General features: G+C 45.0%; 1 protein-coding gene across 1 annotated transcript in view; it reads left to right on the top strand.

Moving 5' to 3' along the window:
- LOC306714618 (mitogen-activated protein kinase kinase kinase 11) overlaps positions 1-15,295 on the top strand; it is a 39,273-nt gene that overhangs the window by 14,317 nt on the left and 9,661 nt on the right. Inside the window, exons 2-9 of the mRNA XM_079184671.1 lie at positions 1,721-1,901; positions 4,670-4,818; positions 5,926-6,101; positions 7,228-7,480; positions 9,715-9,831; positions 12,698-12,869; positions 12,983-13,086; positions 13,272-13,883. Coding sequence (XP_079040797.1) covers positions 1,721-1,901; positions 4,670-4,818; positions 5,926-6,101; positions 7,228-7,480; positions 9,715-9,831; positions 12,698-12,869; positions 12,983-13,086; positions 13,272-13,883 — 1,764 coding nt within the window. The remainder of the gene's footprint in view (positions 1-1,720; positions 1,902-4,669; positions 4,819-5,925; positions 6,102-7,227; positions 7,481-9,714; positions 9,832-12,697; positions 12,870-12,982; positions 13,087-13,271; positions 13,884-15,295) is intronic.

Here is a 15,295-nt window from a genome sequence, read left to right as displayed (position 1 = left end):
GAGCGGGCACTTTCTTTCTCTCTGTGGAGGTTGTTTTTGTTTTGGCCAATGGTAACTTTGGCTTCTCTTGTTGTTTGTGTCTCGAGGCAGAAGTCAATGGGAAAGTTTGTGATGGACATACCCTGATGTTGTTTTTTCTCCCCCATTTAAAAAAAAGAAGCTGTCTGGCTGTCAGGAATGTGAAGTCAAAGCCTCCATTGATTGTCTGTCTGTCTGTCTTTGCACTTGTCTTCATCTTTTGAGACAGAATGGACTAAAATCACATAAGCTGCTGCTGTGGAAGGTGTGTGTGTGTGTATGTGGTTCCAGCAGAACTGGGTGCCGCAATTGCTGTGGGAGAAACATTATTAAAAATCCAAGTCTCCCATCCCCTTTAACGTTCTCACTCACACACACACACACACACACACACTGCAGACAACACAACCTCTTGTGATGCATTCCTTTGTGACGTCAAACCCGCCGCCTCTGGGCTACGAGGCTCTGCACAGGATGTCAGAGAGAGAGAGAGAGAGAGAGAGAGAGAGAGAGACAAAGACACAGACAACAAAGACAGAGAATCGTTCATATATGAGTGGAAAAAGTTAAAGAAAAGAGAGTCTCGAGAGGATTTCTCAGCAAAATACACAGTCGAAAGAAGAAGAGCGCCGAGCCCAGAAAGTCAGAAAGTGACTGCAAATAGCAGGAGTCTTACTTCCCTATAATAAGTCAAATTCTTTGCTGCTTCTCCTCCCTGCGTTTGATGGGCGGCCTTGCCCTGTGCGATGCCCAGCCTGCCAACAAAAGGAGAAGAGAGGCCGGGCGGCCGATCACAGCGAGGCATGTGATACAGAGTCACACCGCAGCGACCGACGTCCTCGCCGTCGCGTTCTATTTTCATGGAAACAAAGCCTTCCAACGCCGCGTGGTCGCACAACTCTGGCTGGTTACCAAAATGTGTTTACTTATAGGGTTATTACGTTTTACAGTGTATACTTTTCCCATTTTGGATTTCGGCGTTTGTGTCTATGTTTAGAGGCCTGTTCTTGAGTATCAGTCATCCGTATCTGATTGATCCGTTATGTTGCTGCTGTCAGGGTTGTCCGTCCCTGTCAATAAGGATTCTAGACTTTTTAAAGTAATCAAATGGCTGTTGTTTTTGTCATGTTTAAGTTCTCAGTAGATAATAGCAGACCATAATCATGGATCTTTTCACACAGTAAGATGATCAACTCTGACAACATTGTTATTGGTCCATTTAACGACAAGCAGTTCTCTGCTTTGTTCACTTCTCTGATCGTGGACTTACTGACTGATTGGGTCTACTTTGTTCTTCTATCTTCTAAAACTGTTGAAACATTTTGAAATGAGTAATGTTTTAATAGTGATTTTAATAATGTCTTCATGTTTTTCACAAAAGGTTTGTTCATTTATATATTTCATACAATTTATAATTCTCTATTTTTCACATTATTTATTTGATATTGAAAATATTCCTGTAGCTGCTTCACAATAGAACTCTGAGCGTTCATTTTCAAAATGGCGCTCCCTCTCTTTTTGCCCATTTGACCACATGTTGTGAAATGTCGTAGCAGAGGATACTCAGTGTGGATTGTAGTGACGAAATGTGCGTACTGAAGAAAGACTCAATAAACGTTCTTGCAGAGATGCATTCAGTTGTATTTGAATCACTCCCCATATTTAACTCTTTAAAACCTTTCTCCCAACTTCCTTCCTCCAGTCCTTCTGGCTCAGCCCATAGAGAATGAATGTATGGAGGGTCTGACGTTGAAGATCACAGACTTCGGCCTGGCGAGGGAGTGGCACAAGACCACCAAGATGAGCACCGCCGGCACCTACGCCTGGATGGCCCCCGAGGTCATCAAGTCCTCCACCTTCTCCAAGGGCAGCGACGTCTGGAGGTGAGCGCTCGTGTGTGAAGCTCGGTTCAGAATTGTTTTTTATTACACGTGAAGGTGTGCTTAAATGGAATTTATGTTACCATTTTAGTTAAAAGAGTAGTTTGACATCTTGGGAAACACAATTATTCGCTGTTTTGCTGAGAGTTGTGGGAGAAGTGATCGTATTTGGATGGCGAAGCAGTGACGTAGAGACGGCGTATACGGCTCTAAATGGACCATCATTTATTGAAGAAGACTTCAAAACTAGCGACTGAGAGCATAAACTCATGTTTACAATGTTTGCTGATGTAATAAATCAAGAGAGAAGTAGAGTCATTTTCTCATAGACTTCTATACAATCAGAGGAGTCGCCCCCTGGTGGACATTAGAGAGAATGCAAGTTTAAGACACTTCCGCTTTGGCTTCACTCTTCAGAACCAGATGTTGCCGCCTGGTATTGATATATAAACAGCAGTGTGTAGCGATGATCTGCAGGATATAGTGCACCTGCTGCTTTTCTGTCTGAGGACAGAGAGCGTGATGGACAGAGCGGAGCGGTTGAAAGTGTAGAGAGACGTGATGGTGGGAGACAGAGTGATGGCGAGAATGATGGATTGCAGCGAGACCGAACCGCGGCCACGTGACGGCGTCTCTTCAAAGGGCTGCTCTGTGCTTTGTTGTGGGACATCTGTACTGCACACTGTCCCATTGTCTCCAGCACAGACGGAGAAGGAGGCCACACACCAGACCTAACCGCAGCCCTTTATCTGGGAATAGCTGTGTGTGTGTGTGTGTGTGTGTGTGTGTGTGTGTGTGTGTGTGTGTGTGTGCGTGTGTGTGTGTGCGTGTGTGTGTGTGTGTGCGTGTGCGTGTGTGTGAGATATACACGTATCTGTGTGTGTTTGGCCACATCTACACAGAAAGAGAAGAGTCCCTTGATTATGGTTTGTGGTTTTATAATGATGACTCAAACAACTGTGTGATGTGTTGAGGGGGGGATTCATGATGGCGTCTAAGGGCCGTATGTGAATTTACATGTGGGATGAAGCGAGCGGGCTGTTTTTGCTCCGCAGTAGGGAACAAGATAAACAATTTATTAAAGCGGTAATACACATTCACGGCTTCGCTGCATCGTGGTTATAGCAGTTACTCTCATATGCTATGCTTTAATTTATAATCCAGTGGATTTGGACCATTTAATCCACTCTTAAATGGGTCTTCGCAGCCCCACACAGAGCCGATGTGGAACCAATTGAACAGGCTGTTCCAGAGAACCTTTTTGAAAGCATTCTTGAGAACATCAGAAGAGGGTTCTGCTATGGCGCAAGCTACTTAAGGAATGTTCTGGTGCATTAAGGGAACCCTTTTTAGTAAGAGTGTGTATTTTGATTAACTACGTTAATGGGCTCAGTGTCATCATACTACCTCTCACACACACATCCTCTCAGTCTCCATCTCCCCGTCTATCAACAAAAAACCCACGCAAGCTCATTTTCACAGCAAATCGCAGCATAAATCTGGAAAAAAAGCACAAAAAAAAAACGAGAATGTAGCGGGCGGAGCAGGCGGCCCCGCTCTGAAAATGAAGGGTAATCTTTGTTCTATTATTCTTTTCTCATCTGTACCCGAAGACAGCGGCCGCCTCGGGGAGCGGCGAGCGGCGCTTCTGCAGAGTCACAGCGTGTGGAAGTTGTAATTAAAGAACTAAAATAAAAAGAGGCTGCGGCCTGCGCTCTCCACTTAGCGAGCCTCCACAGTGTGTTCAGTCAGGTCCAGGCAAGGGCTAATTGACGGTGTTTGGATCCAAGTCCTGCGCCGCGCTTCATCTTCTTAGGACACAGGGCTGCTCCCATTGTGTGGGCTCAAACGTGTGTGTGTGTGTGTGTGTGTGTGTGTGTGTTTGTACGACTTTTGCATGCGTGAGTTCACATTGCTTTGCAAGCACATGTTTTACCAAGCAAAAATGTTCCATTGCACAAGTGTGTCGTGGTTATGTACCGTCAGCTCCATGATAATGATGTGTCATGTGAAGGTATGTAGGGAGGAGAAAAAATGACCATGAAATATTTAAACACCGGTGATGACCCGAGGTGGTATCTTCTATGTCACAACTACATGAGCCAATATCCTTGTAAAAGTACCAGCATGTACAGTATTTTAATGCTCACATTCTGGACTCTATTGGTATCTATGCTGCAAATCTGTTTGTGGGCATGAAACAAACATATTGTATCAGATTTGGCACATTTCATGTATCGCAAATAAATAAATAAATAGATGATAAATAAATCTACAAAAAACTAATATTGTGACAGGATTGATCCAGTTTTAATTTAGATAACATTTATTTCTACAATTAACACTTGAAATGATGAATTTTAAATCAAAAGGTAGTACAACATGTGAGCTTAGGATTTCATCTAACTTACTTTTTTTTCTTTTCCAAAATGTACCAAAACACTGGCAATGAGGAAGAACGGGTAGATAGTAATGAGAATAAATAAAAAACTAAATTTGAATCATACCCTCTATAATAACAATGGTCTAGAAAGTAATTACAGTTGTGAAATGAATATTCTTGCCTTGTATGTTGATACTGCAGTGATCTGATTAAATAATTAACTATACAAAAAACGCTGATAGTGCTATTCTGTTTGTGTTGCAAAGACGCAGTATGAAGCGTGTTTTCCAGGATACATCTTGTGTCTAACTTTGGTCTGAGTTTGCTGTCTCATGCCCGGTTGCCTGTGTGTCCCTCCCCCCCTCCCCCCTCCTCCCCCCTCCTCCAGCTACGGTGTTCTGCTGTGGGAGCTGCTGACAGGAGAGGTACCCTACAAAGGGATTGACGGACTCGCCGTCGCCTACGGAGTCGCCGTCAACAAGCTCACCCTGCCCATCCCCTCCACGTGCCCCGAACCCTTCGCCCAGCTCATGTCAGGTGGGACACATGTTTGGAAATGTAATCAGAATGCACCCAGTGCACTGTTTAGGCGAATGGCTTTCAGTTCAGCGGTGTGAGAGTACTCTTGCGTGAGATCAAATTGGCGTCCCCGGCACGCTCTCCTCCCATTTCCCCAAAGCCGGGTCGAAATTCAGAACACACAGTGCTGTGTGTTGCTAATAACGTGGCCGCGGAGAGGAAGTGTTTTGTGCTGCAACCTCCTTGTGCAATATGTTTGTGTTCTTCCTTTGTTCAGTTTCAAGTTAAAAAGAAATGTCACCTTTCTACTTTCTAACATGCTGCCACCACCCACCTTGAACAAAAAGCAGGACAGATAACAGTCTCTCCGCTTCGCCCCTTGTATTGATGTCTGCTTGTCTTTTACGGTTGTGTTTAAAAAAAAAAAGAAGAGATCAGTGCACAAAACCACCGATAGCCACCTCAGAGGATTAATTAATTATCGGATTGGTTTTTGATCTGCTTGTAATGCAGCAAATTATGCAAAACTCCCCGCAGCAAGTTAATTAAGCATAACACTTTGAATAAGTGATCAGCTTGACTCTACATTATGCTCACACAAGGGCCTGAAGTATGTGTAAATAAAAACGGGAGGCGTTGCAGGATACTCATCGGACATGGGTTCTAACGATCGCATCGTAGAAAGCAATCTGACCTGATTTAAAGTCTAAACATTTTAACAAACGCCTCTCAGTAGGGTGATGAAATGAGCCTTTTTTTCCAATGCAAATCTGTATGTATGTGAGTTACTTCCTTCTTTCAGGTCCCTTGATTTAAGAAAACGCTTAAAAGAAGTGAAACTGCTGGAAAAATTGAATTGCGTTGAATTTGATGTTAGATTTTTTCCACTCATTTTAAGGAAGCGACTCAGAACCAGACTAAATAACCCTTCATCTTGTTCCAGAGTAAAGCTGCTTAATATCCATTTTGCTCTGCTTTGGTCCCCTACTTCCTTATTTCTAATATGTTTCTATTATTTGTGTTTGCTGTAGAGAGGGTAGTAGTAGTAACCCTGTATCTGAAGTGCTGCAGTAAGTGACCCTGGTGTCTGACTGTGTCTGCTGTGTGTGTGTGTGTGTGTGACAGAGTGCTGGGACCAGGACCCCCACCGCAGACCCAATTTCAGCTCCATCCTGTCCCAGCTGATGGCCCTGGAGCAGCAGGTGAAGGAAGAGATGCCGCAGGAGTCCTTCCATTCCCTGCAGGAGGACTGGAAACTGGAGATCCAGGACATGTTCGATGAACTCCGGGCTAAAGAGAAGGTAGGAGGCAGCGATTGAGTAAAGTAACCATTTGTCTACCTCTTTTTATTCATCCATCCATGTTGGTCAAACGATGAACCCAAACAAAACAGATTTTCATCCATGTACATTTCTGCAATTTTGCCTCAAAGAAAACACATAAAACAACTTAATATCAAGCCATATAGTAATTTAAAGGGCCAGTGCGTTAGCTTAGAATGAGCCCTCCATATCTACATCGGGAGAGGGTCCTCTTCACGGAGTCCACCATGTTGCACCGCCATGTTTCTACAGTAGCTCAGAGCGGACAAACCAAACACTGTCTCTAGAGAGAGCCTTTTGCGTTTTTAGGTTGCCTGAAGGCCACCGTAGCTCTCTGACATGCGTGTAAAACTGTGGTAACAATCGTATACGTTATAGAAGAAGTGGACGTAGTCACAGAGCGGTCACCCATTGGTTTGTGGAGTACCATTTTGAAACTTGGAGTTCGGTATTTTGGCTGTCGCCATCTTGTTTTTTTGCATCCAGAAGTGACTCGATGAAGTACAATTGAACCCTAGGTGAACAAAATGTTACAATTAACTTTCATGAACTGCAAAAATACTGTGAAAGGATTAAAGTTGGAAGACGAAAACATGGACTACTCCCATGCTGGACAACGCTCTGGTAGCGACCCGTCAATCACAAGGTAGCCCCGCCCTAAAGCATACCCTGGTTTATGGTCTATTTGACTCTTAACCGCTAGATGCTACCAAGTCCTACACACTGTACCTTTAAAAGGTATAGCAAGCCAAGATATTGTTATAGATACAAATATCAGCTATTCTTGCTACCCTCACACAAAGAAACAAAAACAGCTCATCACAGAAAGTTTGATTTTATTTTTAAAAAAGTAGAGGCCCCTACATACACTGCAACTTTTTAATTTGTGCCAACACCTTCAAACACAAATCTGTGGAACATTGAATAAAATGTCAAGTTGTCAAGTTGTGAGTCCTCTTGCCATTAATTCCAAAAGATTTCATTGCAACCAACCCTCAGCGGCTCATTTCACACAGCAAACCTCAGTCACACACGATTCGGCACCTGCTCCGATTCAAAACACCTCCTCATCTCTTTCATCCGCCTGTCCCTCCTCCGCCATCAGGAGCTGCGATGCCGTGAGGAGGAGCTGAAGCGAGCGGCCCTGGAGCAGAAGTCCCACGAAGAGTTCCTGCAGCAGCGCGAGCAGCAGCTGGCCCAGTGGGAGCAGGACGTGTTCGAGCGCGAGCTCAGCCTCCTCATCCTCCACCTGAACCAGAACCAGAACCTGGAGAAACCCAACGTCAAGAAGAGGAAGGGCACCTTCAAGAAGCACAAGCTGAAGTGCAAGAATGGCGAGAAGATCAGCATGCCTCAAGGTATGTTTGTGTGTGTGTGTGTTTTGTTTGTTTGAACTGTATTTTGAGTTGTTCTGTCACAAATCCAACTGCTATCCAGATTGTGTCAGCCAGCGGTCTTGACGAGAAATTCCATTTCAAGGGCCATTACTGGCTCAGTCTCAAGAAGCAGCAAAAACAACAACAGGCAAAAAAAAATACGAGAGAGCAGCGAGGAGGAAGCGAGGGAGAGAGTTTGTGCTGCAACTGTAATTTTGTAGCTCGGCTTTGCTGAAGGTTCCTATCAGGACAGGACTTGTGTAGGTTTAAAGGCTGATTTTTTTATTTGTTTTGAAAAGTCTGCTGCTTCCAATTCCAATTTTGAAAACCTCAAAATGTTCCCTTGCCCTGAGAACAATGTCAGAAAAATCATTAGGCATTTAGGTGACTAAAGGTGGATCTCAGGTTTACACTGACCAACACACTCCTGTTTAATACCCATCCTCTACTATCATAAAGTCACACAGCCTGCTGCAGTTCACATCCAGCGTGATTCAATGCGTGTGTGAGTGTATTTTAGGCAGTGCAAATATGCATAAATACATTGTGTGTGTGTGTGTGTGTGTGTGTGTGTGTGTGTGTGTGTGTGTGTGTGTGTGTGTGTGTGTGTGTGTGTGTGTGTGTGTGTGTGTGTGTGTGTGTGTGTGTGTGTGTTGTGGTTAGGCCTTTCCCAGCAGCAGCAGGGCGGTGATGTGGTAGTGTGTGTGTGTGTGTGTGTGGGGGGGGGGGGGGGGTTGATGAGAGGGGAGCGTGAGCCAACCACGCCTTGTTACTTCCTGTCTATGGATACACTGCTGGCTGGCCTCGCTCAACTTTCTCGCTCTCTCTCTCCCCCTCTTTCCTTTTAGGTATCCCTCCCTCACCCGTTCTCTCTCTGTCTTTCCCCTCCAGCTCCCTAGTCTCTGTTTTTATTCTCCTAACTATATCTGTCTGACTCCCTTTTGTCGCTTCCTCTCTCCACCAATATTATTATTGACTTTTTTCTTCATCGCGTGTTGCTCTTGCACTTTTTCTCAATGCTGTGATAAAAGACTAGAAAGTGAGGCTTTGCAGTTGCATCAATATTAGCTTCTTTTGCCAGCTAGCCAGCAAGCTAGTTTATCGACACCATTTCACTATGGCAACCAGCAAGTATTAGCTAATGCTGGTAGCTAATGCTACGAGTTAATTTAGCAAATTACACTTTACGTTTTATTACCTCAACTGACTAATTCACGTGCGCCAGTTAATGAATTTCTCTCCTTGAATTTATAATTTGTGCAATCAATTTCGATGTCAAACCCCATAATTAATTAATTACCTCAAATTAATAGTGATATCTCCTTTGTTTCATTTGTTAGACCTCCGCATTTAATACAACTTTAGGTTTCTGCAAGTGAAAACGACACTGAGTCCTTTGATATCCTTTAAATAGAAGTCAATAAGTAATTGAAAAAATGTGATTGGATTCACATTCAAGGGCACCAATCATTGATTAAAAGGGAAGGAGTTACCTATTACCTTATTTCTGAGTACAAATTACAGATTGAGGGAAGAAAATTGATACATTGAGAGCACATTCATCAGAGGTAATTGTTCACAATTTGAGGGCATGAATTACCAATTGAATTAATAATGTATTAGATTAGACTTCCCTCCTGGTATACACCAAGCAGTGAAGCTCATTATTAGCAGTGTTGCTTGCTCCTCTCAGTAAGTGCTAGCTTGCTGCTGCTGCTACATGCTAGTAGTTACTGCTCGTGGCTAACTGCTCTTCAGAAAATGATCACTCATGTTGATTAGTCATTTCAAAGTTTCCTTCCTCCCACCTACTGGGCCCTGTAGCTTGTTATTAGCAGTGTTAGCTAGTAGTAGCAGTAGCATGCTGTTAGTCACAACTAAGTTAGTACTTGCTAGGTAGAAGACGGCCAGTTCTCACCCATACATACATACATAACAGGCTACTGAAATCTGCTTAGACGGCTAAGGTTTACCTAAAGAAACAGCACATGTTACCCAGCTGAGAACATGTATTCAACTGAATCTCCACCACCATAAAAGTCACCACAGGCTGTTCTAGAGAAATAAGGAAGCTTAAAAAAAGTGTTGCAACCTAACAAGTCCAGAATGTACGAATGTAAAGTAGAGCACGAAACCCAAATTCCTGCGTGTATTCTGTGTTGGCGTGTGCCGTCCAGGTGGTCTAACATCCGCCCGCATGTGTTTGTTTGTTGCAGATTTCATCCACAAGATTACGGTGCAGGCTTCCCCGGGCCTGGAGAAGAGGCGGAACTCTCCTGATTTGGGCTCGGGCTCCTCGCCCTCCTTCGGCCCACGTTTCCGTGCCATCCAACGTGAGTGCGGGGATATTTCCTCCCTTTTGGATAAACACACAGGTGCACATGTTTGTGTGTGCTTCCAGAGACATTCGTAAAACCGAAGAATGTGGGAGCACACAGACTCTGTTGCAACATTACTTCTCTCAGTTTCCAAATTCTCTCCTTTCATGTGCTCTCAACCACCCACTCGTCTTTTTTGTCTTCCCGTGTTTCCCTGTTGGCTCCCTCTCTCTCCCCCTCCCTTGTTTACTGCTTTCTCTCTCACTCTCTCTCACACACACCCTTTTCCCTTTTCCACTGTCCAAATATTATCTGACTTCCTCCCAGTGGCAGCAGCTTTTTTCCCCACTGCAGCACTGCTCTGCTGCCCCCCCCCTCCCTTCCCTTGCGTGCAGTGTTCTCATTGCTGCAGCGGGGGGAGCCATTGAGCTGTATTTTCCAGGCGGAAAGAGTCTACAGTTTTATATGCATGTAGTGGCTACAGTGCGGTTTACTGAATTAAAAATACGCAGGGAGGAATTCATTGCTCCAGTAGAAGGAGGTTGAGAAGGGTTGCAGCAGCGGCAGAGATTTACAATACTCTTCTGCTTGTCAGGCTCCCGGACAAACGGCCCGAGATCGTTTCCCTTCAGAGGGAAATTGTAGCCAGTGGGTCACAGGGCGTCTTAACAAAACCCAAGAGGAAATTTGTGGTGTAGCAATAGGCAGTGAAAGGGATTTCTTTCTCTCGAAACAATTACCCAAAGGGGGTTGACATAAAAGCACAAATTGGAGTGAAACATTTATTTGTAAAAGTGGTTAGTAAATCTAAAACATCTGCCAGCTTCTTTTATTCATCAAATCAAGGGCTGATTTTCTTTACTCGCTAATGACTTTCCTTAATGGCTACCACTAAGCCATGAGTGTGTCTGTCATTAAAATGTGTTTAGTGGGTATTTATGCTTGCCCTCGCAGTCGCAAGCAGTGATATATTGCTCGGGCCTCCCTGACTTATTTGTCTAGAGAACTGCCAAATTGATTTGCATTAGTCTACAGAGTTCCATTCAACAGGATTTTTGTTCTGTTAATTCAAATGAGTACAGGAGGGCAACAATGAAACCCACAGAATGATCGTCTCAGAAGTAGCGTCTCTTGTTGTGCCGTGTTCTGCCGAATAGAGATCACAAGAAAATGAAATCGTCCTATATTTTTCAGGGACTTTTTTGAACTCTGGGATTGTAGCAGTTAGCATTCTTAGCATGTCAGTATGCTGGCAGATGTGCTGGCAGCTTATAGATATCGCTATCCTCGTTATTTTTGTCTATCTGTTGGAAGCCGGATTAGTTTTGGTTCTTGAGCTTTTCTCTTGGTCCTATTCATCTTTTCTCTGTTTGTCTGATGATATAAAATGCTAACCTTTTTAGGGATGAAGGATGGTGGTGTTGGTCGGTCAGTCGGTACCTCAACAATTCTTCAATAGATTGGGATGGAATTTGGTACAAACATCCACGGTTCTAAGGGGATGAATCATAAAGAGTTGCTGATGCCCCCGAATTTTCCTCTAGGTCAGGTTAAAGAAATCTTCACTCATCCAGGGAAATAGCTCCATTTTCACCTGAGGGATTGTAGCAAACTTTGGTACAGACATTAATATCCTCCTCTGGATGAGTGGTAATAACTTAAGTGATTTTGGAGCTACCTACAGAGCTAATGACTATTGAGAATTGCTAACTGCCAGTCTCAATGCACCCCGCCAGCAGCTATTTTCTCCAGAAAAATGCCTGAACGTTTGAATAGGCTGACCACATATTGAGAATCAAAATGGTTACTTTCTCCCCTGAGAACATGTGGAGGCTTAACAAAGTGACATATAAACCGCCTTTAGCCTGGCTCAAGATCTCACAGTGACGAGCAAAATATATTCCACCACATGCAGACTTAATATCACCACGTGTTTGAAGAAGAGGTACACGCTGGGAAAGATCTTGATGAAATTGCAATGCTGTCACTATCACCCGACCTCAGTGCTTGCTTTGAAAACATAAGAGTGCATCAGCCAGGTCCCCAGTGTAGTAGACAGGCCAAAGAAAATAATACCACATTTAGAGAGCATATTTACCTTTCCCCAAATCTGAAGCTGAAATGAAATGACATGAATGAGGGAAGCGCCAAAACTAAGTGAAACAAAACCCTCGGTTCAAAGTTTTCCTCCCTGGTACCTGCGGTATATTTTCCGCTTTTGTCTCTTCTTTGGACTAACATGCCAGCTGTTATGTTGCGCAGGCTGCGTAAGGCCTTCGGAAGGGTGTGATGGGGTTTATACGTCACGGCAGGAAGTTGAGCACACACTGTTCCCCGCTGTGTGCGAGTGAATGTTCACGCAGAGCTCACACACTTCGCGTTAGCAGCGCGAGCCAAGTTTGCGGGGGGCAGAGTGGCGAGCTGAGATGCGGCGCCAGCGCCTGTGTGAAGCGTGTGAAAGGCAGTTGCAATCCCAACTTTTTATTAGCAACCTGCACCTCCTCTCCCATCATTTCCCGGGAGGATTTTGGCTCCTTCTTCTCACACTTTCTGTCTGTGAACCTCTTTGGAGGTTACCAGTTATGCTGTACCCATATGATGAGGTAATCTTCACACTGTTTAGGAGTCAGTCAGGACTTAAGCTGTGCAGAAATATGAGCGGAAAAAAAAGTGCATTGAAGTCACATGAGTTCTAGCCGTCGAGGAGTCAATTAAAGGACATTGTGTTGGGAGATGATTGCAGAGCTGCGTCGATTTATTGGGGAAACCTGCCTTTTAAAAATGCACACCTCATTAGGATACAGCTAAGTAGCATGCATACTGATCACATGCACGCTGATATTAATTTGTATCTTTCCTTTTCTCCCTTTTTCTCCTGCAGTTAGTCCCAGTGACAACAGCAGGACATTTGGTCTGAGCGGGGTCTGGCCCCTAGAGGCCCCTTCTCATAAACAAGCCAATGGAGACCTGAGGGTGTGCCCCCACTGGAGGCCCCAGAGCCCCAAAAGTCCCAAAAGCCCAAAAGTCCTGCGCCTTAGTCCCCAGGAAAGCAGGTACAGCAGCCCTTTACTTTTACAAGTAAACATTTGAAAAATGTAGGATTTGATCACGCTCAACATCATTCATTACCATGCTTGAATATTTTTACATTTCTTGGCGCTTTCAGTCTGTCGATGAGGGCCAAGCTCCTGGAGTCAGACAGCAATGTGAGGGGGGAATCCAAGGATGACTTTGAGGAGTACAGGCCAACCCCTCCCCCGCCTCAGAACGGTATCTGACACCCTCCATCACCGGCTTAACCGCCAGCCGCAGATCTTCCATTAGCCACTGTTTCAACTCACACTGTCATGACTGTGAATTATGCATAAGAGCTAAATTAATAATAAATGGCTTGTCTCTTTCTCCTTCTCTGTCTCTTTAAAACTTAAAAAAACATCGTTTTTCTCTCTCTGCAGGCTCCTCAGTGAAGGACAGCCTGCGGCTTCCTCTACCTCAGCGAGACTCGGCCAGCGAGGAAGGGTGTTCCTCCCCGGCTGGCTCCCCCAGGCCGGAGAGGAGATCCCTCGGTGGCCTCGTTAAGAGCACCCACCAGGCCCTGCTGGGCGGTGGCTCCCTCTTGGCCTCCATAGGACTAGGTCGCTGCCTGGATATTTTTCCAAGGGTGCCCCCTCGAACTAACCCCTCATCCCTAGAGAGCCGCACCCCCTCCGAACCAGAGATCTCCGCCCCTATGCCCCTCATTTCAGACCCCCCTGTGGTGGACGATCTCATCACCTTGTCCCGCTCCGAGCTCCTCCCCAGACCACTTTTGGATTTAGCTCTGCAGTACCAAGAACTGAAGCCCTTGCCCCTGACACCGCCTCCGCCGAACCCCCGCGAGAGGAGCATCTACCGGATGCCGCACAGTCCGCATTGCCCCAGGACCCCCCTGAAGCACGGTAAGGCCAGCCCTGGGGAATGGACCCCAAGTTCCCATTCGACTAACGGGGAGCTGGCCTGTGAGGCCTGGGAGCACAAAGCTGACAGGAGGAGGAGGTCCAGCCAAGGCCTGCACGCCTCTCAGCTAGGTCAGTCTGACACACCCCAACAAGTCAATGTCACTTAATTCACACATTTTTAAAAGATAGCCTGCATTACTCACTGGGGGGTGTGGACTTTGAACACGTCTGTGTTTTCACCAGAAAGGGTGTAACAAAAAATTCTATCAAGTTGCATTGTGGGAAGTGTAGGAAGTGTTTTGGGAGCATGGCTTATACATAGAGGTTAAACATTGGATATCTCGGCTTCTGCTGCTTTGACCATTTTATTTTTATTATTATTTGTCTTTTGCAAGCCTCCCAACTTTATGAAAGTGCAATACTAAATCACTGGGTTGTCCCTTTAAATTACAGTCTCCTCTCCAAATTGAAATTGGATCCATGATTTGGTTTTTCATCTATTTCCATTATTTATCTGCATTTCCTTGAGAGCACTAAGCATGTTTTCAGGAGCCCCCCCACTGAAATAAGATCCAACCTTGAATAATGTACCTTTTCAGCATGACAATGTTCCCTTCACAGTTGTTGCAGAATTATTATTGTAACTTTTATTTTTTAGCAAGATGCTTTTTGGCACAAGGGAGGCTTCAATGCGGCACAAGCCTTTTCATTTACATCAAAGCTCGTCTTCAGTAATTTGCATATCTCAGGTACCAGCTGCCCCCCCCCCCCATACTTCACTGCTAATACTTGCTAAGCAAAGCTAGCATCCAATCTTCTTTTGTTTTTGCCTCTTATAAGCCACGGTTTTCTTTTATTGCAAAGTTGGAGATGAATGCAAAACATCCGGGGGCACAGCTGAGGTCATGCAGACAGAAAGTGCCGGATTCAAAATTGCTAATAATCTATTATTGACTTCCCCGCCCCCACGGTGTCGACTCTCTCTCTCTGGCCAGATAGTTTGACTGGAGCTGTCAGTGCCTATGGGTGGATAACACTATACACTATTACACTCTAGATCCAGCACATGTTCACATGGAGGCATGTCGAATGTGTGCTTGAATGCCATGTGTAAAGGATGCATACATGACACACGCCATAAGATCACATTCAAGAGGGATTAGCATTTATTCCCTCCCTGAAATGACATGAGAAATAGATGTTCAGTTCCTGAAGGGCATGTTTATACTTTTGTTTGAATTCATGTAAGTGTCATGCTAGCAGAGATGATCTGTGTACCGTGTTCATCTGACTGTACGGCACATTCACATGTCTTTCCCAGAGACTAATATGCATTTCTTAGAAGCACCGACACAGTTTAGAGCCGTAACGACGGAGGCGTGGGTATTGGTTGTTTTAAGAGCGAGTGGGCTTTACGAGGGCTTTAAGAGTGCCCTCTGGTAACGTTCCACACACTATATCTGCTCCGTTTGACTCACCAAGCCTTGGCTGTGCCCCCCCCCCCCCCCCCCCCCCCCCCCCTGAAAAGTGGGGTGTTCGGG

This window comes from Pholis gunnellus (genome assembly GCF_910591455.1).
Source record: "Pholis gunnellus genome assembly, chromosome: 23".
NCBI lineage: Eukaryota > Metazoa > Chordata > Actinopteri > Perciformes > Pholidae > Pholis > Pholis gunnellus.
This window is presented reverse-complemented; position numbering and strand designations above follow the sequence as displayed.